The sequence below is a fragment of the Mustela putorius genome, unplaced genomic scaffold (genome assembly GCF_011764305.1).
Source record: "Mustela putorius furo isolate JIRA1106 unplaced genomic scaffold, ASM1176430v1.1 tig00000421_pilon_pilon_pilon, whole genome shotgun sequence".
Classification (NCBI taxonomy): Eukaryota; Metazoa; Chordata; class Mammalia; order Carnivora; family Mustelidae; genus Mustela; species Mustela putorius.
Window position 1 is genome coordinate 6,423,332 of NW_025421375.1, and position 26,877 is coordinate 6,450,208.

Genomic DNA, 26,877 nt, shown 5'->3' on the forward strand with positions numbered 1-26,877 from the left:
TATTTTGACAAAGGTACAAAAGCAATTCAATGGAAGAACAAGAGCTTATTCACCAAATGATGGGGTACATCCATAGGCCAAAAAATGTGAAGTTTGATGGAAGTCTCACACCTATACAAAAATTAACTGAAAATGTATCTCAGACTTCAATGTAAAATATGAAACTATGAAATTTTACCAAAGAAGTATAGGAAAAATCTTCAGGATCTAGGTGTAATAAAGTTTTGACTTAATATCGAAAGCATGATCCATGAAAGGAAAACTCAATAAATGAGACTTCATTAGAGTTAAGAAAATTTATATTCTGTGAAAGATCATGTTTAAAAAGATGAAAAAAAAAAGCCTACAAAAGTGGGAGAAAATCCTTGCAAGCCACATGTCTAACAGAAGACTAATATCTAGAATAGAAAGAACTCTCAAAACTCAAAAGAAAAAAATAACCCAGTTAGAAAGTGTTCAAAGGACATGAAGAGACATTTCACCAAAGAGGATACAAAGATGACAAATAAGCACATGAAAAAATATCCAACAGCAGTAGCCATTAGGGAAATGGGAACTCAAACCACAATCAGGTATTACTACACACCTATCAGAATGGCTAAAATTAAAACCACTGACAACACTAAAGGCTGGCAAGGCTGGAGAGAAACTGGATCACTCATATATTGCTGATCTTACATTCCATAAAATGATACAGCCACTCTAGAAAACGATTCAGTTTCTTGAAAAATTAAACCTGTAACTACCATATGATCTAGCAGTGGCACTCCTGGGCATTTATGATGAATGAAGACTTATGTTCTCACAAAGCTTGTACAGAAATGTTTGTATCAGCTTTATTTGAATAGATGCAATCTGGAAACAACCCAGATGTCCTTCAACAAATGAATGGCTAAAGAAACTGTGATAAATCCATGCCATGGAATACTACTCAGCAATAAAAAGGGACAAACTATTGATACATACAACCATAGTACCATGATAGACCCCAAAAAATCTCAAAATTATTGAGTGGAAAACAAAGTTTAAAGATTACTGTTTTTATAATGTTCTTGAAATGACAAAATTATAGAAATGCAGAGGAAATTAATGGTTGTCAAAGGATGAAGCAGGATTGGGGACAGCATGTGGGCTCCTGTATGTACGTTCTGTGTCTTAACTTTATCAATTTCAGTGTCCTAATTATGATACTATAGTTTTGTAAGATGTTGCCATTGGGGGAATCTAGGTAGAGCACACACGGGATTGATCTGTGTGATTTCTGACAACTACATGTGAATTTGTAGTTATCTCCAAGTAAACAATTTAATTAAAAAAAAAAGCTGAGGTGACTGGCTGGCTCAGTCAGTAAAGCATGTGACTCTTGATGTCGGGTTTCTAAGTTTGAGTTCCATGTTGGGTGAAGAGATTACTTAAAATCTTTAAAAATAATAATAATAAGCCCTTAAAAATAAGAGCTATAATATCATTTGTAAATTTAATGATAAAATGCATAAATCATCACAGCTTGTTAGATTACTATGCTCCATCCTCAGATTCTTCATTCCATGTTCTTTTCCTGAAATTCTGTGGTAGATGAGCGGATGGATGGATGGTTTCTATATCGCGCAGTTACAATTTTTTTCAAAGGAAAACATGATCAGTGGGAAAAGCCTGGGTATACAAGTTGTTCATTGTGGGTCACCCCCGTGTTTCAAGGGAACGCCCTGAGCCCACAGTCACCATCTAGTAAAATCTCACATTCCTTCCCACCTTCAGGAAAACCACTAGTGAAGACATCACGAGGGACTGTGATCAACACCGAGGAGGCTGCCATCACAGTTGACGTGGGAAGCACCATCAAAACAGTGCAAGGAGTGAATGTGACAATTAACTGCCAAGTTGCAGGTGAGAAATGCATTCATGTATTAATTCATCTGTTCAAATATTAATGGAGCTCAGTACTAAGTTGGAGGATACAAAGATAAATACAAATTCTACATTCAGGGACTCAGGTCTAGTAGGAAAGCTAAGGCAGGAACCTCAGTCACCCTGAAAATGGACAATGCTACAAAAGTTTGGAGGAGGAAAGATGAATTCTGGGTGGGATGGAGGTGGTTTCTTATTTCAGCCTTAAACACTACATGTGCCAAGATGGAAGCAAAGAGTGTTCCAAGCGGACAAACGAATGTGAAAAATTCATGGAAGTAGGAAAGCCCAAGACTATAAGGGAACAGTGTGTGTTTTGGTCTGGCTGGAACCCAGAATAGAGAAACAGTGTGGAGGGGCTTAAGTTGTAGTAAGGTGGCTTGCAATTGCACCATGGAAGACCTTAAAGGCTTGGCCAAGGAATTCAGGAAAAGGCAGACAGAGAGTGGCATTAAAGAGCCAGACTTGCAGAAGAGTAAGCCAACAGCAGTGCATAGAATGGACTGAAGATAGGAAATATTGGGACAGAGAGGCCAGTTAAGAAACTGTCACAGTAGTTGGGGTGCCTGCCTGGCTCAGTGGGTAGAGCAAGTGACACTTGATCTCAAGGTTGTGAGTTTAAGCCCCATGTTGAGTGTAGGGATGATTAAAAAGTTAAATCATAAGAACAAAAGCTGTCTTGGTAGTTTAGGGAAGAGGTAATGGGGGCCCAGGCTCAGGGCAGTGGTGATGGATAGGTAAAGAGTGGAGGAACACCAGAAAGGTGGCAGAGGTAAGACCAGCAGGAATCTGGAGCTTGCTCTCATCCAAAGTGGGTAGGAGTCATGATGGAAAACCGCCAGTGCTCTTGGGAGTTGTGATCAATAGGAACTGCCCTCCACTTGGCCTTGCAAACTCAGAGGCCTACAGGGACCAGAAAGTCAGAGGGCAGCGGAAGAGGCATAGACAATAGGGGGTGGTAGTATGTTCTTTATAAAGGTATTACCTGCTGTTAAGAAGCCAAAAACATCAGCACAGAGCCAAGGCCCGGCTGTTGATTCTCCCTTCCTCTGGACCACTAGTGGGTGGCGTCTATCCTAAGGGTCTTCACTCTCACAGTACAAAGAAATGAACAGCTCCTGTGCCAGGGTCCAGCTCCAGGCCCCTCATCGCCATCCTCATCAGACACCCCCACATGTGGCACACCCAAAGGTGGCTTCCCCAGGCATACTCAGCGAGCACAGTGGAGCGGCAGTGGCATCCTTTCTCTGGGGCTTTCTTTGATCCGATTTCTCCACCCCATCCTTGGAGGTTTTGCCTCCGCCTGTGATTTATAGGACACATAACCCAGTTCAGAATAAGTAGGAGGAAGATCTTAATCTAAAGCATGTTGTTTCCAAAGAACAGCCAGTCTGGTTTCCTCTGAAATATTCTGGTAGCTCCAGGAAATCAGAACTATAAATCTATCTCTGTCATCAGAAATTAGCTTCTCTTTATAAAGCTTCCCTTGGCCTGCGTGTCCAGCCTCATCAGTGAGACCTTCCTCAGTCATATCCCGTCAGGCCCGGCCCTCCCAGAGAAGGAGTCAGACAAACCCTCTCACAAGGGCTTCCCATTAAGGAACTGGCCTTCAGGCAGGGCCTGGTGGTGCAGGAGGGGCCTTCTGGCCCCAACCGGCACCCCGTGCCCGACCACCATAAACACGTGCCTCAGAGACACAACACTGACCAGAGATATAGCCAACTGTGCTGGGTCTCTTCTTGAGAGACAAAATGGGGAAGAGTAAGAGAATGGGGAGCAAGGGGACATGCAACAAGGAAGTGGGTGCTTAAAGGGGACGGGGAGAACCAGAATCCAGGTGAGGAAATACGTACCGTGGGGAACCAGGGACACTAAAACCAGCTTTGGCCAATTCTGTCTCGCCACTTGGTGCCCTGTGTCCCTGACCCCACGCAGAGACTCACTCTTGGGGACTTCATTGTGAGAGCTCAGGTTGTTGTGCCTACTTCTTGCCTGGCCTGGCCATGACAGGCTTGAGTTTTCTTTTTATGCAGAGAATCATTTGTGTTAATCATGGTTGACTAAAATAAATCTGTGTATCTTTGTCATTGTGTCTTCTGTTAAATAAGGTATGTATTCAAAGTGGTGGGCAAGAGCCTGCTTTTGATTACACAGTGAATTTGCTGGACAAAGACATCATCCTTGAGCTACATCTCCAGTCAAAATACTGAGTGTTATAAAGGTTAAGAGCAGTAGGAGTGACTTTTACTTTACTAATACAATTGCCTCAATGGCTCTCTTATGGGGTAATTTTAATGGCTATTTTCCCCTCCATATTAAGAATATTACATAATTTATGTAGTATAACTCATGTCCTCCTATATTTGAGTTGTTAGCAGTTTCTCATGAAATAACTTCTTGTACAAACATACTTTCAACTTGTAAGATGCACCTCACAAACTGCTCCCAACCCTTAAACATAACAAGTATTAAGCGGTGAGTATGGTGAGCATTCTTTCTGAAAAGTCATCCAATCCAGTTGATCACTCCCACACTTTTTCCTCTGCTTGAGAAGAGTTGAGAAGACCTTGTAGGAGATAAAAATCTGGGGGAGAAGGGAGTGTTTCAGCCACTGGGACCAGCATGTGAAAAGGGCCTGAGGTAGAAAGAGCAGGCTGTCTCTAAAGGAGTAGAATATGGCTGTGGTGACTGTAGTACAGACAACAGAGAAGAAAGTAGCATGACCTATTTCTGGAGGTGGGGGCAAGAGCAGACAGGGGCTAGCTCTTACATGCTTTATAAATTATGGTATAATTTGGGATTTTGTCCTAAGAACAAAAGAAGATTTCAAGAGACTTAAGAGATAAAATTCTTAGGACTGGTGATGCAGAAATAAATAGTTGAGGAATCAGCGGCAGGCAGTATATTTATTCGGGTAGGCTAGACTATGCTAATAAGTAGACCCCCAAATATATCATGGAGCAAACAAAATAGAAGTTTATTGTTGTTTACCCAGGAGTCCAAAGAGCTGACTGCCCCACATAGTCAGGGTCACAGAATGCTTGTGGCTCTATTATTTTAAACACGTGCCCCCCAGGGTCTCCTCCCGGATTATCTCTAACCTGTCAACCAGAAGAGGGGAAGAACAAAGCATGGAGGATGGTTGGGAAGGCTTTGAAGGGCCACACCTGGAAGAAGCATCTGTTACCACTTCTCACGGTCCCTCTCATCACCGTCCCTCTCCCCACCATAAGGGATATTGAGCAGTGGGGCCAGGATGGGCACCCAAGAAAAAGAAGGAAACGGGTTTTGTGAACCCCTATCAATGTCTGCCTCAATCCGTATGGAGAAAGGTGACATGCTAGACACCTCCTCTCCAGACTTCCATGGTTCTTCAGAATAACTGCCACAGCTAATATTTTAGTTACTGCAACCTCTCCTTTTCTCGCATCACGCCATGGAAGAAGCCGCTGGAACGCGTCCTGTCAGGCAGCTCAGGATGCTGACAGGCTTGTGTGGTGTGTGGTGCCAGCAGCCTTCCAAATACAACAAGGGGTCTGGTCAGCAAAAATAATCTTTCCGGATTAAAAAAAGAATACTCTAGTATCACCCTCCCTGGAGACTCTGTGGAGCTGTGGAGACGAAAGTTTCTAATCCTCATAATCATCTAACCCATTGTGACTAGACTCACTTAATTCTTTCAAGCAACAGGGAGAGCATTGTGTTGCTGATAAGATAGGCCAGCAAAGGGAAAAAGGCAAAGCAGCGTTTTTTCCCTCCCCTGTTTTAGACCAGTCGTAGCTGGGAGGCTAGAGCTTGGAGCTTATCCAAGTAACTTGTCAACACCATAGCACAGGACTGCGTTCTGTGGTGGAGCATCTTTTCTGTCATTTTTTAGACATTTCTTCTGGTATAAGGTGTGGTCACATCACAACAGCCTAGGAGGGGGAAAAAATCTCCCACAACCTAACCAGCTTCTGGACAAGAAGAGCGCTGACAAAGCACACATGGGTTCTAGAAACCCCTCTTCACAATAATCTTGGTGTTATAGCTACAGCAAAAAGGTTCATTCTCAGAGTAGAAACAAGGATTTGACAGTTCAGAAACAATAGTGTAGCATTTCTGATGTTCTCTGAAGAGGTAGTCAGGTACAGGGCGTGCGGTATGGTCAACATGGTAGGCTGGGATCTGTGACATCAAATGACTGAGTGTGAATCTCTGCCCGGCCATTGGTCGGTCACTGACTGGCTATGGGGGGAGGAGTAGGGAGAGACAGAGGCTCTGACCCCGCGTCATCAGTCAGGGATCCAAACTAACATCACTTCAGGCAGATTTTTGTTTCATCTCTTTGACAAATGTGATTATCTTTATAAAATATCTTGGCTTATAGCAAATGTTCACCAAGTGTTCTTTCTCCTCTCACATGCTCAGGATATCTTGCACAGTCCCTGACCATTGTGCCCTCCCTATGTTCAGCTATTCTGAATGTCGGTATTGGGCATGTGTCTCTGGTACCTTTTCAAGGGACTCTGGCTTAAACAAGGGCTGGTGACATACTCTAAAGGCTCATTATCATCTCTTGAGGGGAAAAAAAGAACTCTCTGGGGCCTCCTCTTCCCTTCTTCTGTTTGTAAGATGTCAGAGCCAGTTGTGAAAGAGACTGAAAAGATTCTGAAGTATCTCAGTGTCATCTTCTGCCGAGGCCCCCAGTCCTATGCAGGAAGCCCCCAACATGGGACACCAGACACAACTCGACCATCAGCAAATTCTTGATGCAGGCCATACTGGAGTGAGCCTGACAGAGATTTGCTAATAAATATATCAAAGAATGCGTACTACATAATTTCTCTCCCTTCGGCATGGGCATCACTTCTGTAGTTTTAGCTCTACAGAGACTGGAGGTAACCTCCTTCCACCCTTAGCTATCCTGAACGTTTGCATTTCTCCCATGAGCCGCCTTCTCCTCACCTAGAGAATTCAGTCATTGTGGTAAGCACCCTGTTGCACACTGGCAAACACCCCGATTTCATGGAGGTGCAGGAGGCAGAGTGATTTAGGGAATTAAAGATGCTCGGACCCACTTCCTGGGGAAGTGAGAAATAGCTCCAGGTCTCTCTCGGGGCCTGGGTTCTCTCCCTCTGCCTCTTGTTTCACTCCCTGCCCAATTTCCTCTCTTCTCCTGCATGTCTCTGCCTCTGGCTGTCCTGCAGGAGCATGGGCCCTTCCAGAGAAGGAGGCACTGGGAGCAGCAGCAAGTCTTGCTGCGGGATGGTCCATGTTGCCGAGATCCTCAAGAATGTTGGTGCTGGAGACACACACACTGTCCCATCAGTTCAGTGGTGGAGGGAGTGTTCCCGCTTCCCTTCACTTTGTGGAACCAAGGGCCCATTTAGTCCAGCTGCCTGGCTCTAGAACATTCTTAGGTCCTAGCAGGGACTGTGTGCTTGCTGCCCATAGCACTCTTCAAAAGAATGTGCCAACAAGGGAAATACTTGCAGAAAGTGATCTGTAGGACCTCAGTTCTCCTTGTGCTTTCAGGAGAGAAATGGCAGGGAATGCTTTCTTCAGCTTACCTTTCGGAGGCTTTCTCCTGAATGCTGTGGATTTTTTTCCTTTTAACCTAAAAACTAAGCTCGGGGTCCAGAGCCCAAGCTCGCATGACAAGGCATCATAATGCTCTTGCTCTCCCTAGTGGTGCTGCAATGAAAACTCAGCTTTTCTGCCTCTTACCTGCCCCATCTGTCCAGGTGTATTCAGGGGCTGGGCCACCCTGGTCCTTGTGCAGTTGAGCGTTGGGCGTCATGGGACCCGCCTCTCCTCGATGTGACAGGCATGCAGTCTCTGAGTCTTCATCCCATTTCAGCAGCCCTCCTCCTTCCAGCGAGTTTGGTGATCCATGGTATTTCTCATCAAATTATTGTTAATCGGAGTAAAAGAGAAAACCAGAGAATCCCTCCTCTATTCCTTGTAATAGGGAGGAAGGCCCTGCAGACTAGCCAGATACTTTAACCAGCATCTTGGGCCCCTGCTCCAGGCCCAGCTGAGGCAGCAGAGCAGCCAGGATACCCGTGACTTCACACAAGGCCGTTCATCATCAGTGAGGGAGTGTGAGACCACCTTCCTGCCTCTACCCTACTTCCTCCTACTGGGAGCTCAGGAGCAGGAAGTCCCCAGGGGCCCATATTTGGGGCTGCTACTGAGCCAGGGGTACAGAGTAGGCCGCTGACAAATTCTGTTCAGCAGATTCAAGGACAAGTAACAGATACACAGGCCGTCCCTTGAAGATGTCTGTGTCCTCACCAGTAGGCTGCCTATTAAAGGCAACACTGTCTTTGCCCCAAATGCAGCATGTAGCCCCAACTCAGAGAAGCTCAGAACTAAAGGTTAAGCCCTTTGACCCTTCCTGACTTTGACCCCCATTGACCAGGATTTGATATTATTGACTTACCCTAGATACACACTCAAGAGCTGTGAATAAACTCGAGTGGAGCCAGCAGGCCGAGGGTGAGAGGAATGGAGCCTTCTGCTCCCCAGAGACCTGTGAATTGATGCCCCAGATTTTCTGCCTCTGGGTTCACTCCAAGCTCAGCGTCCTGCGGAGCCTCCCACACAGACTGTCTCAGAAGGCTCGTCCTGGGCCGGGGCCTGCTTGCCAGCACGGCAACCACAGGGAAACGTCCTGAAGAATTAAAGCTGCCACCTTGGGCTGCTATTACAAAATGTCCATAGACAAGGTGGCTTAAATGTCCAAAATGTATTTCACCTAGTCCTGGAGGCGGAGAAGTCCAAGATCAAGGTGCCAGCTCCTGCGGGTCTGTTGAGAGCTCTTTTCTGGATTGCAGACCACCATCTGACCATGTCTTGACATGGTAGAGAGAGGGCTAGCTCTCCAGTCTCTTCTTTTTTTTTTTTTTTCAAGATTTTATTTATTTATTTGACAGGCAGAGATCACAAGTAGGCAGAGAGGTAGGCCGAGAGAGAGGAAGGGAAGCAGGCTCCCGGCTGAGCAGAGAGCCTGATACAGGGCTTGATCCCAGGACGCTGGAATCATAACCCGAGCCGAAGGCAGAGGCTTTAACCTACTGAGCCACCCAGGCACCCCTCCAGTCTCTTCTCATAAGGGCACTAATCCCATCATGACAACCCCAACCCCATGACGTCACCTAAACCTAATTACCTCCAAAGGCCCCACCTCCAAATACTATCACATTGGAAGGGAGAGGACTTCATCTTATGAATTTGCAGAGAAACACATTCAGTCAATGATGCCCCTAGAGGACAGAGCCCAACTTCCTAAGACAGGTACTCCATCCTAACTCATTCGCACTTTCCCCAGCTCTCTCACAGACGTTAAACTTGGACTGATGAAAGAGCAGAGTACTTTGTTTTTGTCTCTTTCTTTTGTCTCTTTCTCTGGGGTGCTATGGCCACAGCTCTGTGTTCTCTTATTCTAAGAAAATACATAGGCTCCAAAAACTACAAGCGTGTTTTCCATGTATAGTGTCAGTTCTGGTCAGGTTCCAGCAGCTTTCATTGGTCTCGTTCATACTAGACAAAATACTAAGATTTTATAGATTTTAACTTTTTATTGAAGGGTAGTATCTGTACAGAAAAGGGGACATATCACAAAGGTCCCACCAAACCAGCTCTCGGGTCAGGAACCAGAGAATAACCAGCGACCATGCCCTTTGTCCCCAGTTAGTCTCCACACCCGTTTGCCCCTCCTTCTCACTAAAGCCACCAGCCCAAGTGCTAACAGCCTGTGTTGATGTTACTGGGTTTTGTCTGTCACTTACAGAAAAGAGATCATCCAATATGTACTCTTTTCTGTCCAGCTCTTCTCACTCAATGTCTGTTTCATGTGCTTGTCAATCATTCATCTTCACCGCCGTATAAATTTGGGACTTATGTCCATCCCTGGTTTCCGCACAGAGTTTGGGTACTTTCCTTCATCTTGGCAAGTGCCCTTTACCAGCTGCCCACTTGGCTGTTCTGTTAACTGGCCTCTTTCTTCCTGCCTCATCAGTGTGAGCTTTAAAAGACCAAAGCTCTCGAGACCATGGAGAGGTCACAGGCATTATTTGGTTTGGCCAGAGGTTGGTAGAAGACACCCAGGCAGATGCTTCCTGGGAGGGTCTGCCAAGCAGTGGTAACTGCCTCCAGGGTCACCTGAGTGTGTTCCGCTGATGCGTTTATTTATTTATTTTTTTTTCTTCTTAGGTGTGCCCGAAGCTGAAGTCACTTGGTTCAGGAACAAAAGCAAACTGGGCTCCCCTCCCCATGGGCACGAGGGCTCCTTGCTACTCACAGACGTGTCCCCCTCGGATCAGGGTCTTTACTCCTGCAGGGCAGCCAATGTCCATGGAGAGCTGACCGAGAACACGCAGCTGCTGATCCTAGGTAAACACCCCGAGGCTGACCGTCCAGCCCACCCTCACCCTCCCTTTATCCCTGATGCAACTACCTACATAAAAGCAATATGCCTTCCCCTCCTCCCTCCTTAGGGCCTTCCAGTAAAAAGAACACAGACCCAGGGGCCAGGCAGACATCATTTTGAACACTGGTTCTACTGCTTATTCACTGTGTATGACCCTTTGTGATCTTGGGCGACTCACTTAGCCCTACTAAGCCTTAGATGCTGGCCTTGATGTGGATGCACGACGGGGACTGTCCATGTATAGGAAGGTGGCTACCAATGCCGAAGAAGTAAAGAAGTTATTGTTAATTTCTTCTGCGTTAAGGACTTCTTTGAGCATCGAATGAAAACTATTGATGACCCCCTCCAGAAAAATTCACACGATAACATTTTTCATAGAATTTCAGAAAGTTCATAGTCCAGCCCACCTCAAGTCCACACAGATACCCCCGCCCAGTCCGTTCAGGCTGCTAAAACAAAACACCACGAACTGGATAGCTCATAACAACAGAAGTTTATGTCTTACGTAAGACATATGTCTAGAAGACATTATGTCCTCTAGAGGCTGAAGTCCAGGATCAGGAGGTCAGCGCAGTCGGGTTCTGCTGAACCCCCTTCTCTGGGTTACAGACCACTGGCTTCTTACTGTATCCATCCATGGCAGAAGCGACAAGCCAGCCCTCCGTGGTCTCATGTATAAGGGCACTAATGGCCATCTTGAGGGCTCTGCTTCACCTCCTAAAGGCCCTAATACCTAATACTAAGACCTTGGGGGTTAGTACTTCACCTATGAATTTGAAGGGACACGGGTATCCAGACTACAGTACCTCCAAGTATAAAAACCCATAAGAACACAATTCTTCACATAACATAGGTATTAGAAATAACGGCCCCTGGGGCACCTGGGTGGCTCAGTGGGTTAAAGCCTCTGCCTTCGGCTCAGGTCATGATCCTGGGGTCCTGGGATTGAGCCCTGCATCAGGCTCTCTGCTCAGCAAGGAGCCTGCTTGCTCCTCTCTCTCTGCCTGCCTCTCTGCCTGCTTGTGATCTGTCTGTCAAATAAATAAAATCTTTAAAAAAAAAAAAAAAAAGAGAGAAAGAACAAACGGCCCCTGGGGCACTATCTAATATTCCTGTTGCCCAGTGCTGTACTCAGCCATGTTGGGAGCAATAACTGGGTTACTTTTATCCTGTGGACGAGGGACCCTCAGGTTATCTTCCCCAGAGTCTGGAACTTGGTGGGCGCAGTAAAAAGGCTTGTTTTCATCTTACCACTTTTTTTTTAAACCGATAATTAGAGCCCTCGTGCTAGTTTTCTCACTAAGAGAAAGCTCTCATTCTAAGGGAAAAAAGAAGGAACTGTGAGAAATACAAAGACTCACACTCCATACATACACACACATTCATACATTATAGACCTCCTTGGGGAAAAATAATTAACCTTTATATTGTATTTCCATAGCCCCAATTGCTGATAGACGAAAGCCTAGGGTCTCTAGCTCCTGCCCACTCAGGTTTCAGAGGGGCCCTGGAGGGTTTTCATCTCACCAGTGGCTGCATAAACCACTAGTCATCTTAGAAAGCCACAGAAAACCCCTTGGTGAAGGATGTCATCTGTTCTGTGTCGGTTTTCATGCGAGTCTGGAGTCCAGGGCCCAGACAATGTTGCCCCACACTGAGTTACGGGGCTTCCTGCGGGCTTTTCCTCCCAAATAAGCCTGGCTTGTCATCTGCACTGACAGACAGGAAATCATGGCTGCATGGTTGCGACCATGGCTTTGCCAATGAAGGGTGCACGTTCTGCCTGCGAGCTCTGGCAGGATTGTGACTGAAAACTGGCATGACTGTGAACACAGAGCTGGACAAGGAGGACGTCTTCCCATTTTAATCAAACATGATGAGGAAAAAAAAAATCACTGTTTACACTCTTAAGTTGAGGGCTTTTCCTGATCAGAAACCTTGGTTTATTAATCCAAGTATTTTTAGTTGTATACTTGCTTTGTGGACATAGAAGTAATGTCTCTTTTTTCTATTTTAATCAGCCAAAAATTTGGTTTAATTATTAAACAAGGGGCTTCATGCATAAAACTGAGCTTTCACACCAAGCCCTGTGACCTGACCCATAGCATGGAGAATGGATATGTAATGAGACTTTCCACTTATTTATTCCTGTGGCCATTGGATGAATATTCATGATGTATTGCCTCTAAGTTCCATCTCGAGCATTGGGATAAATTTAAGAGGTGACCTCTGCCCTTGGAGAAGTTATGGTTTCCCTTGGAAGATCAAATGGACATGCACCAAAGAAGAACAATATGATAAAATCTCTACGGGCATTAGGAGGGGCTTACATTTGGCCCAAGAATAGCTAATGGTTTTGAGATGGGACATAACGTCCCTTCTTGGCTTTTAGGAAATCAGCAAGGGTTTCTTGAGTTTAATATTCTTTTTTTTTTTTTAAGATTTACATATATATTAGAGAGAGGGAGAGAAAATGCAAGCCGGAAGGCTAGAGGGAGGGAGAGAAACTCAAGTAGACTCCCCACTGAACAGGGAGGCCAACATGGGGCTGGATCCCACAACCCCAAGACCTCGACCTGAATGAAAACCAAGAGCCAACATGGAAATGACTGCACTACCTAAGTACCCCTTGAGTTTAATATTCTTGAGGGAATATTCAGTATTCAATTTCGATATTCCCAAGGGAATATTTAAAAAATGAGTGATGGGCATTAAGGAAGGCACTTGTTGGGATGACCACTGGGTCTTGTGTGGAGGTGAAGCATCACTGGCTTCTGTTCCTGAAACCAGGGAGGCACTGTATAGTGACAAACTGAAATTTAAATTGTAAAAGTTAATTATTTAAGTTTTAAAAGATGGGAAGAAGAGTCTTGGTTGGAGTAAACTGCTACCATCAGGTCCTAAAATCATGGTATTTCAGAGTAGAAAGAGATCTAGGAAATGATGAGTTTCCTCCCCATTTTATAAACAAGGAAACTAAGGCTCAAGGGAATTAAGTGACTTGCCCAAGTTAGGGAATGACAGAGCCCCAGCTCAAATGGAGCATTCCCGAACCCAAACATTATGTTTTCACTTATACCATATGAGGAATATTTAAAAATTATATATAACACATATATAATGTAATATTTAAATAATTTATATATATTAAATATACATAAATATATATTAAAATTTGAAGCTCTTCATTGTTTTCTGTATGCAGTGGTCTTTTGCAGTCAAGGCAGAGTAGACAGAAGGCATATTTCTGAAGCAGACTCTGAAGCCATCGTGACTTACTTGCCACCCCCTTAACAAATAACTGACAAAGTGACAGGCCCATAATAGGCTCTCACAGGACACTGATGAAATATGACCATCAGTTACAAGAGAAATACTCCTGCTCCTCTTCAGACTCCAACAAGAGCTCTACAGAAAAAAAGTGGGAGTCCACCTTGGGAGATGTAGGAAGCAGGGAAATGGGATTCTGCTTCTTGTCTCAGAGAATCTTGAGTCCTCTTACCACCAGAAGCTTCGTTAGGTCCTTGCCTCTTTATTCGTCCAGTGGAAATGATAAGCCACTATAATTCCCATTTTTGTCACTTTGGGCTCCAGTTAACTAGATCTCTGATGACTTCACTCCTAACTTTTTCTAAGATTTTGAAGAACAAATCATCCCTGTCCTGCTTATCTGGTCCTACCTGGGCATAAAAATCCAGACCACAAAGCAAATTCATTTTATCAACTTCATAAAGAAACCTTTTTCTTTTTTTTTTTTTAAAGATTTATTTATTTATTTATTTGACAGAGAGAAAGGTCACAAGTAGACAGAGAGAAGAAACCTTTTTCTTCATGGAAAGTGTCACTCATAGACTTCTTTTAAATAAGGAATTCCTAGGGCACCTGGATGGTAAAGTCAGCTAAGTATCTGACTTGATTTCAGCTCAGGTCATGACCTCAGGCTCTTGAGATTGAGCTCTGTGTCAGGCTCCATGCTGGACGTAGGATCTGCTTAAGATTCTCTCCCTCCCTCTGCGGCTGTCCCTCCCCCAACCTTGCATATGCATGTGTGCACTCTCTCACTCAAATAAAAAATTCCTGTTGTGATGTATCCATATCTGGGGCGACAATAACAGAGCACTCTACAGCAATAAGAGTTAAGTGAAGGAAGGAGTGAAAACTAACACAAGACTTGGCATATAATAAATGCTGAAGAAGTGTTAGCTTTTTAAGAGTATTTTTATAATATGGTTTAATTTGCCTACACATTTATAGAGATCCAGTGGCACTGTGGTATAAAGTGGTATTCAGTAAGGAACTCCTAAAATCAACATGCCTGATTCTTAATACTGACCTTATTGTTTTGGGCATCAAATATTGATAGACACACCTTCTCTGTGAGGGAAAAAAATGATGCTGAAAGGCAGCCATAATGCCTGCCTTACGTGCATGCCCATCTTTCCTTCCCTCCTGCCTTACATGCATGCCCATCTTTCCTTCCCTCCTTAATATAGCCTCCATGCTTTAACCTGCCTGACTCCCCCATTTGCCTTCCCACAGATCCTCCCCAAGTCCCAACGCAGTTAGAAGACCTCAGGGCCTTGCTTTCAGCCACTGGACCGAACCTTCCTTCAGTGCTGACATCTCCTCTGGGAGCACAGCTGGTCCTGGATCCTGGGAATTCTGCTCTTGTTGGTGAGTCCAAATCTCTGGAACGTTGGGCTGAAATCCAGGGCTGGACAGGATTTATGCATGGGTGACTGCTTGCAGGTGGGATGGAGGCAGCAGGAGGGGGTGGCCAACAGGAAATCACTAAATTGCCTACAGAATCCAGACTCACCAGTGGAAACTTGGCTGACTTTCCATGTGAGGTGAGTGCAGATCTTAGTCTGGACTCTAAAGCTTGTCTAGATTCCAACATGGCTCCTTTCTGAATCGTCTTGGGCTGATGCCACAGTCCAGATCCTCTCAGTCAGATTGACTCACTGAACAGTAAGTAAAGAGCAGAGCAGAAAAAATGGCTCATATATCTCCATTCCCTTGCCAACAATACACCCATGTATGTGCCCATGACCTTGTCCTAGAGCTTGTCAACTAGAGTTTTAATCAGCTTTCAAGAAGAAAAATCTAGATGATTCTATTTAGGTTAGCCTTCTATATAGATAGGGCCTGCAACCAACCCAGATGGACTCCTCCAGCAAGTGCTTAAATAACTTTGCTGAGTAAAGCTTCCCTGGCATCTGTCAATGGGAACCTTCACCAAGTTATTGCCCATGTGGTTGGTGCTCTCTGGTAGGAGAGGAGGTACAGGGGACCATCGATGTCCTGGGCCCTCCACTCGAGAATCATGGAGATGCCACGGGAACCTCTGTACTCCTGCCTTGACTTCTGGAGAGGGTCAAAGTGGAAGAGAAGAGTTATATGCCTTCAAACCCTTTGGGACAGGTCTACAAAATGGGGGAAATCCTCATGCTAGCTCTTTGAGGCCCCAAATGTTGGTAATGGTAACTAAAATTATTCCTTTGGCTCAATGTGGAAAGTTCCTCTTCTCTCCTCCCTATCACCTAACAAGGAGTAGGAGACCAAAGTCTGCCTAGTCATACTGATAAGTACGCCTTATCAACATGGCCACAGGGAATGGTATAGGATTACTAACAGAAAGATTACCTTCAGTTTTCATTATGATCTAAATAACAAAGACTGCTCATAGTATATGAGCATGTGGAAAAAGCTTATAATTTCTGTTTCTGATCTGATCCTAAAAATAAGACACATATAATGACAAGTAGCCCTATTCTGTTTCTCATAACTTATACAAGCTTGGCATTGAGTTTTTCCACATCGTATTAATCAGAATTCATGGATGTTTCTTACTGCTTTCTTTTGGCTTATAAATGGTAAATGTATTCCAAATTAAATGTGAGCATTGTAAACCTTTTTTTAATCTTAGACTCATCACTGTGAGAAATTGTCACAACTATTCATCATAGCCCAGTCATTAGCAGAGGGTGCAGCAATTGTTTCGTTTCAAGTTCAATAACTCTTGGGTCACTCAGATGCCATTCAGCATGCTGGAAATATGAACCTGCTCATATTTTTCCATGATAGTTTTACTTTCTTTCTTCTTTATTCTGGAATGATATTTTGTCTCATTGTAGCCATGAGCAATAAGAATTTATTGTGCTTTATGCTGCTGCGTTCCATCACTAGTTCATAGTGGTTTGTTACCTTAGACTGGTATTTAAATATAACCATTGAAAGACACTGTAATACCCTAGTCCACATCCAGACTGTTCCATTTGAATGGGACAGCAAGTCAGTTACCATAAAGTCCCTGAATACAACTTCTGGGGCAACTCTAGCAGGGACTGTTGATGCCACGCCAGCACTGGAGAAGTCGGAAGGATCTACATGGAATTGCAGAGATGAATTAAGAAATGATGTCAAGTATCAAGACTCCGGGAAGTTCGTCATTTGAAATAGACCAGGGTCTAGCTGATGCTTTGGATCTGAGCACAGAAGGATGGGTGGGATTCAAAGAGGCAAGGAAAGGAAACAGGCATTGAGGGTGAAGAAGATACTATTATGCTGCAATAATAAGGTGTAGAATGTACATCCGGTATCAGTAAAGAAAGAGCTATAAAATACCACTACTTTGAAAGTGATGATGGGCAGCTTAACCGGGATAGAAACTAGACCATTTAAAGGAAAAAGCCTCAGCCAGAGCTTGTCCCCAAGAATTCTAATACACCTTCTCTACCTTGAGCCTCCCCAGCTATCGACTCATCCTGATCTGTTAGTCTAGTTCCTCTTATTTGCACTGGCTCCCATCCCTGGCTCCTCCTGGTGGCCCTTTGAGACCAGAGTGCCTGTTCCGGGTACAAACTTAGATCAGAGAGGCAAGTCTGTGTAGGGTTGCTGCAGGCTTAGAATGGGAAACTGTCAAAATGTGGAGGACCTTGATGATTAGACTAAGGAAATAGATTGACTATGTGGTACAGATATTTAGAGGGTTTTTAAGTAGGAGAATGATGTACTGAAAGTAATATTTGAAAGAATCTGGTATTCTGCAAGAGTAATCAATAGCAGGAGCAATTTAAGGAAGAAACCCTGTTTTGAACGTAACAAATGTTCTTGGTCAAGATGGGTATGTGGCAAAGATACTGTTAATTGCCCTTTCCACAACCAACACATCTTCAATCAATCATGTCATTCTTTTTCATTCAGCCCAGGCACTGCCTTAGATTGGTGGCAGTTGACAGATAGGATGAAAGCCATTTGCCAACCCTGTTGTTGCCAGTAAACAGTGACATTCCTGTGTATGTATTTCTCCCATCGATGAGATAGATACGTTGGCTGCAACAAATTCAGAGAACTTGTGGTTCTGTGGCACAGGGATAATAAGTCATGGACCTTGATTTTTATGTTTTCATGGGAAGAAGGAAAGAAGGAAAATCGGGGTTTTTTTTAAAGCCATATATCAGAGCTGGGGCACCTGGGTGGCTCAGTGGATTAAAGCCTCTGTCTTCCGCTCAAGTCATGATCCCAGGGTCCTGGGATCAAGGCCCACATTGGGTTCTCTGCTCAGCTGGGAGCCTGCTTACTCATCTCTCTCTCTCTGCCTGCCCATCTGCCTACTTGTGATCTCTCTCTGTCAAATAAATAAATAAAATCTTTTTTAAAAAATCTGTGGAAGAATATTTAGAGATACAGAAACATAACTGTTATGTACCAGTTAATGAAAAAAGTTGTGAGCAGTATATGGAGTATGATTTTGTTTTAGACAAAAGATGCATATAATGTGCATATTAACGACTAGGAAAACGATATTGGTACTGGTTTTATATGACCTAGGCAATTACAGATAATTTTCATTTTCTTTTTGCTCATATTTTTAATTGTTCTACAATGGAGTTGTATTGCTCTCATAATAAAAACACCAATAAAAGTTATTTTTTATATAATATAAATGCTAATGCCCTATAAATGATACTGTGAAAAATATTAATTTTGAGTCTTAGTGACCCCCCCAAAAAAAATTGAACAGAAGGCTGCAAAAAGGTGTAGGTGTGTGGGGAGGCCTGAGATGCTGTTATTGTAAAATTGGAGCCTGGAGACCTGGACCAAGACCACTAAAGGGGGGACATGGGCCTTGCCCTCCACAGTAGTTGGCACAGCTCAGGCCTCCCAGCTGAAAGGACAGCTGTTAAATAAGGATAAAGAAAATTAGTACCCACCTTGCCTAGGACAATGGAACTAGGTAGGCTGGGTCCACTCTGCATAGCCAAGCCTCCACTGGCAATTTTCCATGTCTGTGTCATACAGCAAAGTGTATGAGAGCAACACAGGACTCATTGGTCCCAAGTCTTCATTTACAGTCATGGAAAGTGAGACCCACATGGGCCTACGCATGTGTCGCTCAATCAACATTCCTTCTTGAAAGTTTCGGCAGTGGCTTAAAGTGAAATCAATGCCAGAATGTCTGTCAACTAAAATAGTCATTTTTGGAGTAGAATCACCTACTAGGAATCTCAAGGCTTAAGTTGTAATGGAGAAGAGTTAGATCTGATATATGGCTTTTTTTTTAAGATTTTATTTATTTATTTGACAGACAGATCATAAGTAGGCAGAGAGGCAAGCAGAGAGGGAGAGAAATGGGAAGCAGGCTCCCCGCTGAGCAAAGAGCCTGAGGCGGGACTCGATCCCAGGACCCTGAGATCATGACCTGAGCCAAAGGCAGAGGCTTTAACCCACTAAGCCACCCAGGCACCCTGATCATTCCATATTTTATTCCGGTGGCTGCATTGGTGGGAGGTATCATAAATTCAACCAACTCTCTCATGTTGAACTTTGGATTCTTTGCAATCTTTTGCTAGTATAAAAATATAGATGAGATGAGTATTCTTATTCCTAAAATTTTTGTGTATATCTCTCTTAGGATAAATTTCTAGAAGTGGAATTATTGTGTCAAAAGTTTTGTATCTTTTAGTTTGTGCCGTTTTCAAATGGTCCTCCAAAAAAGTTCTACTTCTTTATATGAGCACAGCACTATTTGAGAATTCTCACTTCCCTAAAATTTTATCAATAGTAGGTATGACCAAGAGTTTTTAGAGTTGCTATTTTAACTGATGACTATACAACAGTGTAAAATACAGTATGAAAATTATATCACTTTAAATTTTTCTTTGTGATTTTTAAGAATTCTGATTTTTAATATTTATTAGTCATTTGCATTCATTTGTGAGTTGTCAGGTCCTTTGTTCATTTAGTGAGAGTTATTTATCTTATTTTAATAATTTGTAGGATACATTACATATTTATATATGTTTTACATAAAAGTTTTTAATAGCTTTATTGACAGATAACTGGCATTGTATATTTAAAGTCTAAAATTTGATGTTCTGATACATGGATACACCTGTGAAACCATCACTACAGTCAACATAATGAACATAGTCATCATCCCCAAAAGTTACTTCATGCCCTTTTATATAAGCATTGCCCCACCCCATGTCCAACCACCCCCCCCAACAACTGATCTGCTCTCAGTACAGATAAATTAGATTAGATTTCTAGAATGTTTTATAAAAGAACTCATACCCTGGGGAGAATGGCTTCTTTCACTCAAGATAATTATTCCGGGATTCATCTGTATTGTAACACACATCAGCAGTACATGTTTTTGTCAACTAGTGTTCCACTGTACAGATAGACTGCCATTTGTTTCATTACCCACTTGTTGAGGGACAGAATGGTCATTTCCAGTTTCTGGTTGTTACAAACGAAGTTGCTAAAGGTATTCATCTACTCACTTTCGTATGGACACATGCTTTCATTTCTCTTAATTAAATACCTAAAAGTGAAATGGCTGGATCACGTAGTAGGTGTTTGTTTTTCCAGTTTTCCAGACTTTTTTCCAAAGTAGTTGGACTACTCCACATTCCCCCGCCTGTGTCTTACAGTTCTGGTTTCTTCGTGTCTTCAGCAGCACTTGCTATAGTCAGTCTTTTGAATTTTAGACATTCTTCCAGGTCTGCAGTGGTTTCTTGTTGTGATTTTACTTTGTATTTTCCTGGTAGTTGTTAATGTTGAGCATCTTTTTGTGTGTTATATGCCTTCCTGATTTCTTCCTGGGTGAAGTGTTTATTCAGTTTTTTCCTGTTTGTTTGTGTGTTTGTTTTTAATTAGGTTGTTGGTTTACTTACTGAGTTCTGAAAGTTCTCTATATACTTTAAATGCAATTCTTTTATCAGATATATACATTTCCAAATATTTTGTCCCAGTCAATGGCTGTCTTTTTACTCTTTTAGTGTCTCTCAAAAAGCAGAATGTTTTAATTTTTATATAGTTCAACCTATTCATTTTTTTTCTTTTAGAGAGGGTTTTTTCCTATTGTATCTAGGAAATTTTGCTTATTCCAAGGTACCAAAGATCTTCTCCCATATTTTCTTCCAGAAGCTTTATATCCATATTATTTGGATTTAGGCTTTACAGTTAGGTCTGTCATTTATTCTGAGTTTGTTTTTACCTAAGGTGTAAGGTATATATTGAAGTTCATTCTTATACATATGTTACCCAACTTGTTCCACTACCATTTGTTGAAAAGATTATTCTTTCTCCACTGAATTGCCTTGCCACCTTTATGGAAAATCAGTTGTCATTGTATGTGTGGGTATATTTACAGACTATTCTGTTTCAGTGATATATTTATCTCTTTACACCAACACTACACATATATATAGCCTCTTTACACCAATACCACATTTGGCCCAATACCTTATGAATCATGAGGTTTTCCAGCCTGGCTGATAGGAATAGGAGCTATTCTATACCCTGTGTGAGCACCAGAAACTGCTACCTCGATTTCTTTCCTTTTTTCCTGCCTCTTCACTTGCATGCACTGATGTACCTTCTACTGAATCCTCAAGGGGGATCTTCTTCAGATTTCAGAAATTCATTTATTCATTCCATCTCTGCAGTTCTCTCTTTTCTGATACTCCATTCTGTGAACTTGAGCCACCTTGATCTCCCCATGCTTTCATCTGCCTCTCCTAAACTCACAAGTCCCCTGGGTTCTACATGGGTTTCCCTGTGTTACAGCTTGAAAACTCTGTGAAGGCACTGAGCTGGGGAAACATTTTTTTCCTCATTTCTCAGGGATCAGTGTCCTTCATTGTCTAATGTCCAGTTTCTTGGAAACCAGTGCCTCTTACACTCTGTTCATTTTTTTATTATTTTAAGCAGGAAGGTAAATTCTGTCCCTTACTCCATTTTGGTCAAAAATAGGCATACAGATATGTGCAAGATATATGTCTCGTGTGTGTGTGTGAGTGTGTGTATACCCACATATATATGATGTGTATGTTTTAAATATTTGCCTAGACTAAGCTGATACCCACATTTATAGTTGGCAAACTATAATCCCTGGGCCAAATCTAGGTCACTGCTTGTTTTTGAAAATAAAGTTTTATTGGCATGCCGCCATACCCATTTATTTACCTATGTATTGTCTATTACTTCTTTCATATCATAATGGAGGAGTCAAATACTTGTGACAGAAACCATACAACCCAGAAACCTAAAGTAGTTCCTTTCTAGTCCTTTACAGAAAAGGTTTGCCAATCACTGATCTAGTCCATCCACCTCATTATGTAGAAAGAATACCAAGGTCTATGATGGTAATCACCCATATCCTGTTTCTGAGGTGGACCATACTCTCTGCACTGTACCACTCTGTCCTTTATCCTATTGCTAGGTTAGGCTTTCTCCTGAAGTAAAAGCCTGAAAGAAAAAAAGCAAGCCAACAAACCTACCTTATAGTAGTAGAGATCTTTCTCAAGAAGGTCAGGAAAGAGAGGCCCTATATTTTTGTCAAAATTGGATGACCTTGGGTGTTTCCAATAAGAAAACACATGATTATATGTGGCTTAAGAAAAGCAGTTCAGTCTCTTTTCTCACCCTATCTTATTTAGATCCAGAACCTGTTAGGATGTCTCACAGAATATATCCATAGGGTTTGGCCACCCCCACCTATATTTAGCTCCAAACTCTCCTTCATGAGCAAGTGGGCTGTGATCCCCCAGGCAGAGGGGCTCCTGAATTCTCTACTAGAACCTCATGCCATGCAAGTCCCACAGAGAGCCAAGCAGAACAAACCTTCTCCTGCCCCCTTGTGATTTACCAAGAGGAGAGAGATTCAGGCATTCAAACCTGAGGTTTGCAGAGTAAAGTTTTTCCATGAAAGAAGTCATTGTGCCTGGCCCCTCTCCCCAGCCGGGGGCTCAAGGGTCATAGCCAACACACACAGCAGCCTCTCAGCAGCATCAGCAGGCTCCCCAGGGCCCTGCATGGCAGCAGTTCCACTTCTCAGAGCCCTTCCAGTCCTGGAGAAGCCAGGCGGTGAGGCCAAGGCCCACCCACCACAACCAGGTGGTGGTGTTTTCCTTCTGACCACTGGAGACTGGTGGCCTGCACGTTTTCTTCTCCATTCATTTGAAGTACTGAGCATTGCAAGGCACAGCTGGCTTAGATGCAGTTCCTACTAATCATACCACACTGATGAGGGAGCAGTGGCTGGAATGTTTGAGACCCAGGTCTGGAGTCTAAGGTGCAGTTGATAGTCATTGTTCGCATGTAAACCCCACAAAGTAGGAGGATATTTCAGAAAACAGTTGAATAAATATTAATGTTCAAAGTTGAAAGCCTTGGTGAAGGGCCTAAGGAGGCAGTCCCTCAAAGACAGATAATTTTGCTCATTGAATAAATATTTGTTGAGTGCCTACTATGTCCCAGACCCTATGTAGGGCTGGGGATACACCATAAATATGATAGACAAGCCTAGCTTTCATGTATTTATTCCAAAAAAAATTTACTGAGCATTTACTATACATTAGGCACTGACTTAGATCTGAAGATACAGTAACAAACAAGCAGAGTAAGGTGCCTGCTCTTGTTTGGTTTGAATTCCCATGGATGCTTCAGGTCTGGTGGGGTGAGTTATTTAAGTAAGAAGACTGATCAAAAGAGTAAGTACCAGTGCTCTGGGGGCATGTGGCAGGACAGCTCCCTTGGTCTGAGCTTTAGGCAAGATTTCTTGAAAAGGAGATATTTGAGCTGAGATTAGAAGAGAGGCCAGAAGTGAGACAAGTGTAGAGTGAGCAACCCAGACAGAGGAGATTCAGAGCGTACCAAGGCAGAGGAGCCAGCAGAGGTTCTGAAGCAAGAAAGCTAGAGCATTTAAGGAAGCGTCCAAGCAGTAACTAAAGGGAGAACAGCCTAGAAAGAAGACAGAGAAACAGGAGCAAGTTGCTGGCACTCTGAACCCTGGTAAGACTTTCGTACTTTGCACTAATTGCAATGGGAAATCTCTGAATAGTTTAAAAACAGGAGAGAGACATCATCTGATTTGTGTTCTTAAAAGCCAGTTCTGGCTACTCTTCCAGGGAAGAGACTAGATAGAGCCCACCACTTAAGAAGTATTTCAGGTGAGAGAGAACCATGGGTGAGAGCAGAAATTTAGGGATATGTAGGATGTAACACTGAAAGAACTTGGGAAATAGGTTAACGTCAGAGGACAATGGTAGTCCATACAATTCTCTGGAAAGCTCGTGTACCTGCTATGTGCCCGTGACACATTTCAGACTCAAGTCAACATGTTGGAATAAAATGGAGAAGGCCTAGGTGTACAAGTGTAGAAAGTGTTAAAGGATAGTCGAAGCTTCTGTTGTTAAATCCTCGTTCATTTCCCTAACATATCTGTCCAGTCTCCATTAGATTCAGCATCCCATGCCCTCCCCCAGCATTGGAGGAGCTCAGAAGCAGTAGGAGAGAGAGAAAAGTCAGTCATGTGAGAGAAAAAGCTCTAAAGAGTTACAGAAAAAAAGCCAAAGGAAACATGAGAAAGGACCCCTTTCTTTGGCGAAGGAAAAATCAGAATGGGCTTCAGAGAGCAATGTTCAAACTCAGTCTTAAGTGATGAGTAAAAGCACTCCAAGCACCAATGGATAGTATATTAGATAAGTGCTATGGAAAAAAAAAAAAAAAAGCAGGGCAGGAAGAATGGATAGTGCCTGTGTGGGAACGAGGATGCAGTTTTAAGTTAGATTGAAAATACAGGGCTCATGACGCAAGTTACCTTTGAGCAAAGACTTGAACATGAGCTATTGAGCCTCACATGTGTCTGAAGGAAGAAAAGAAGGGACAGGATGGGAAAAGAGGTGGCAGAGAGGAGGGGAGGCAGTGGAAGAGCCAGTGTAGAATCCTTGAGGCAGGGACATGCCTAGTGTGTTCAAGGAACAACAAAGAACCTAGTGTAGTGTGGCAGGAATGGAGTCATTGAGGTTACGTGTGGAAAGAGAGAAGATCAGAGACGTAACAAGGCTGAGGGCAAATTGTGTAAGGCCTTGTAAATGGTCATGTTAAAATAACAGTGAGAGAAAGAACTATAAATGCCCGAATTTATAAACAGACTCAATATCACACTGAGCATCATGGGCTTTTCCAGGATTAGGCAAGGGCAGGCAGAAGTGATTTCTTTTATTGGAAACCATGTGGCCAACTGAATATTATAGAGCTGACTCTAGTAAAACAGAGGTTTATCAGGCTGGCTCTGGTACAAGCCAATATTGCTGACTTAATTTGACTCACATGTGTTGGGCACCTGCTACCTCTACCTGGCCCTGAGCTGGGCTTCTGCAGGCACGCGTCTGGCTGTTTCCTTTATCTAAGAAGAGGTTCCCAATCGCACCAGAGTCCCCTGAGAAGTTTTAAAAAAAGAAAAGTTCCCCAAGAGACCAATTAAGACAGAATATCTGGGGGTACTTTTAAAAACTGGATCTCAAAGCTTGAATGGACTTTGAAAGTCACTTCCACATCTCTTTCTACTCCTCTAGAAGCCAGTGTGGGGAAATGGTAGGCTTTATCATTTAAAAAAAATTTAGCCTGGCATTCAAGACTCCTTGCTATTCAGATCTGGCCTCTGTTTTCATCCTTGTATCTTATTCCTATCTCAAGTAATCACTCCATTCCAGTCAAACTTTTCCCTAGTAATGGTCATGGCTTTGAGCCTACCTTGCCTGGAAGACCCTCTCTTGCCCCTTGCTTTCTAGCAAAATCCTAGAAGTCTTTAAGGCACAGTTCCAGCCATTCTGTGAGGCCTTTTTGTAGTGCTTCGTCCTGAGCGGATCCCACCTTGCTGACCTCCTAAGGCATCTGCTCCAGACCAGGGTTGGGCAAACCTTTTCCACAAAGGACCAGACAGGAAGGAAGTACTTTACACACTGAGGGCCATAAGGTACCTGTTGCAAGACTCAAGCCTGCAGTTGTCCAGTAAAACAGCCGTGGACAATAAGAGACAGAAGGGTGGAGCCATGGTCCCGTAACACTTCATTTACGGAAACAAGGCTGGGTCTGGTGCTCGGGCCATGGATAATCAACCCTTGCTCTGGACCGCTGAGAGGACCACTGAGCAGACCACAGTTTGTATTATTAAAGTTATCTCCCATATATGTCATGTCTCCCAACTAGATTTTAGGTCCTGGGGAGGAAAGAGGCTGCATGAATATTGTCACATGAAGGGCACCTGGATGGCTCAGTCAGTTAGGCATCCGACTCTTGATTTCAGTTCAGGTCATGATCTTGGGGTGTTAAGATTGAGCCGCACGTCAGGCTCCTTGCTGAACGTGGAGCCTGCTGAAGATTCTCTGCCCCTCCCCTGCTCCTATGGGTGCATACCCACACTCTCTCTCCAAAAAATAAACACTCTCAGGTGATTTAAAACAGGATTAGCTAGCAGGAACTTGGCTTAGAAAGCATCTTGAGTCATTTCCAGCTCTTTTCTCCTATAATGTTATCATCTGTCGCACATACTTCCACCCTCACCCCACCCGGTGCTCTTCCTGACTATTCTGCTGCAGATTGGATCGACCTCTTCCTGCATCCTATTAGGAGGCAATTCACACAGTAACGGTCAGTCAGTACTCAAGGCCACACCTGTTGGGAAGCCACTTTTTCATATGATTGTTTGGAAGACAAAGATCTTCACCGCTTCTTCTCTAAAGATAGTTTCGGGAACTGCAAGTTCTAATGGCCAACTGTTAGGTAAAAGTTAATCCACCATGGGAGGCCATCCCATCAGAAATTACAGACATGGCAAGAAAAGTGAGGCAGAGAAATGGCACCAAAAAATAATAACAATAATAATAAATAGGAGAAGGCTAGTCTACTTGATAAGAGAGAGGGAAAGAAGAGAAATTTATCCTGACCTTTTTTGAAAAGACATGAGTTGGCATCTGTTTCCTCATTTATATTGAAAGCCTGAGGTTTTATGTCACAAGGAAAACGCTTTTGACTTCCTATAGCTTTGCCCACAAAGAGAATATGCTTTGCTATTAAGAAGAAAGGTCAGTATTTGGTGGTGGTTTATGGCACAGGCTTATGCACTTTTGTCTTTTCTTTTTCATAAAATCCAAAGGAGAGAAGAGAGACCCCATGGGGACTGCAGGAAGTTCTATAGCCCATATACTATAAAACTAAATCAGGATTTCAGCGGGCATTTATGAGGAAGCCACAGGAAG

The 26,877-nt window shown here is 43.3% G+C and overlaps 1 protein-coding gene across 3 annotated transcripts in view; it reads left to right on the forward strand.

The window, feature by feature from the left end:
* ADAMTSL1 (ADAMTS like 1) overlaps positions 1-26,877 on the forward strand; it is an 899,097-nt gene that overhangs the window by 819,232 nt on the left and 52,988 nt on the right. For all 3 annotated transcript variants that reach the window (XM_013063102.2, XM_004765700.3, XM_004765701.3), the window contains 3 exons: positions 1,759-1,887; positions 10,108-10,287; positions 14,864-14,998. In XM_013063102.2, coding sequence (XP_012918556.1) covers positions 1,759-1,887; positions 10,108-10,287; positions 14,864-14,998 — 444 coding nt within the window. The remainder of the gene's footprint in view (positions 1-1,758; positions 1,888-10,107; positions 10,288-14,863; positions 14,999-26,877) is intronic.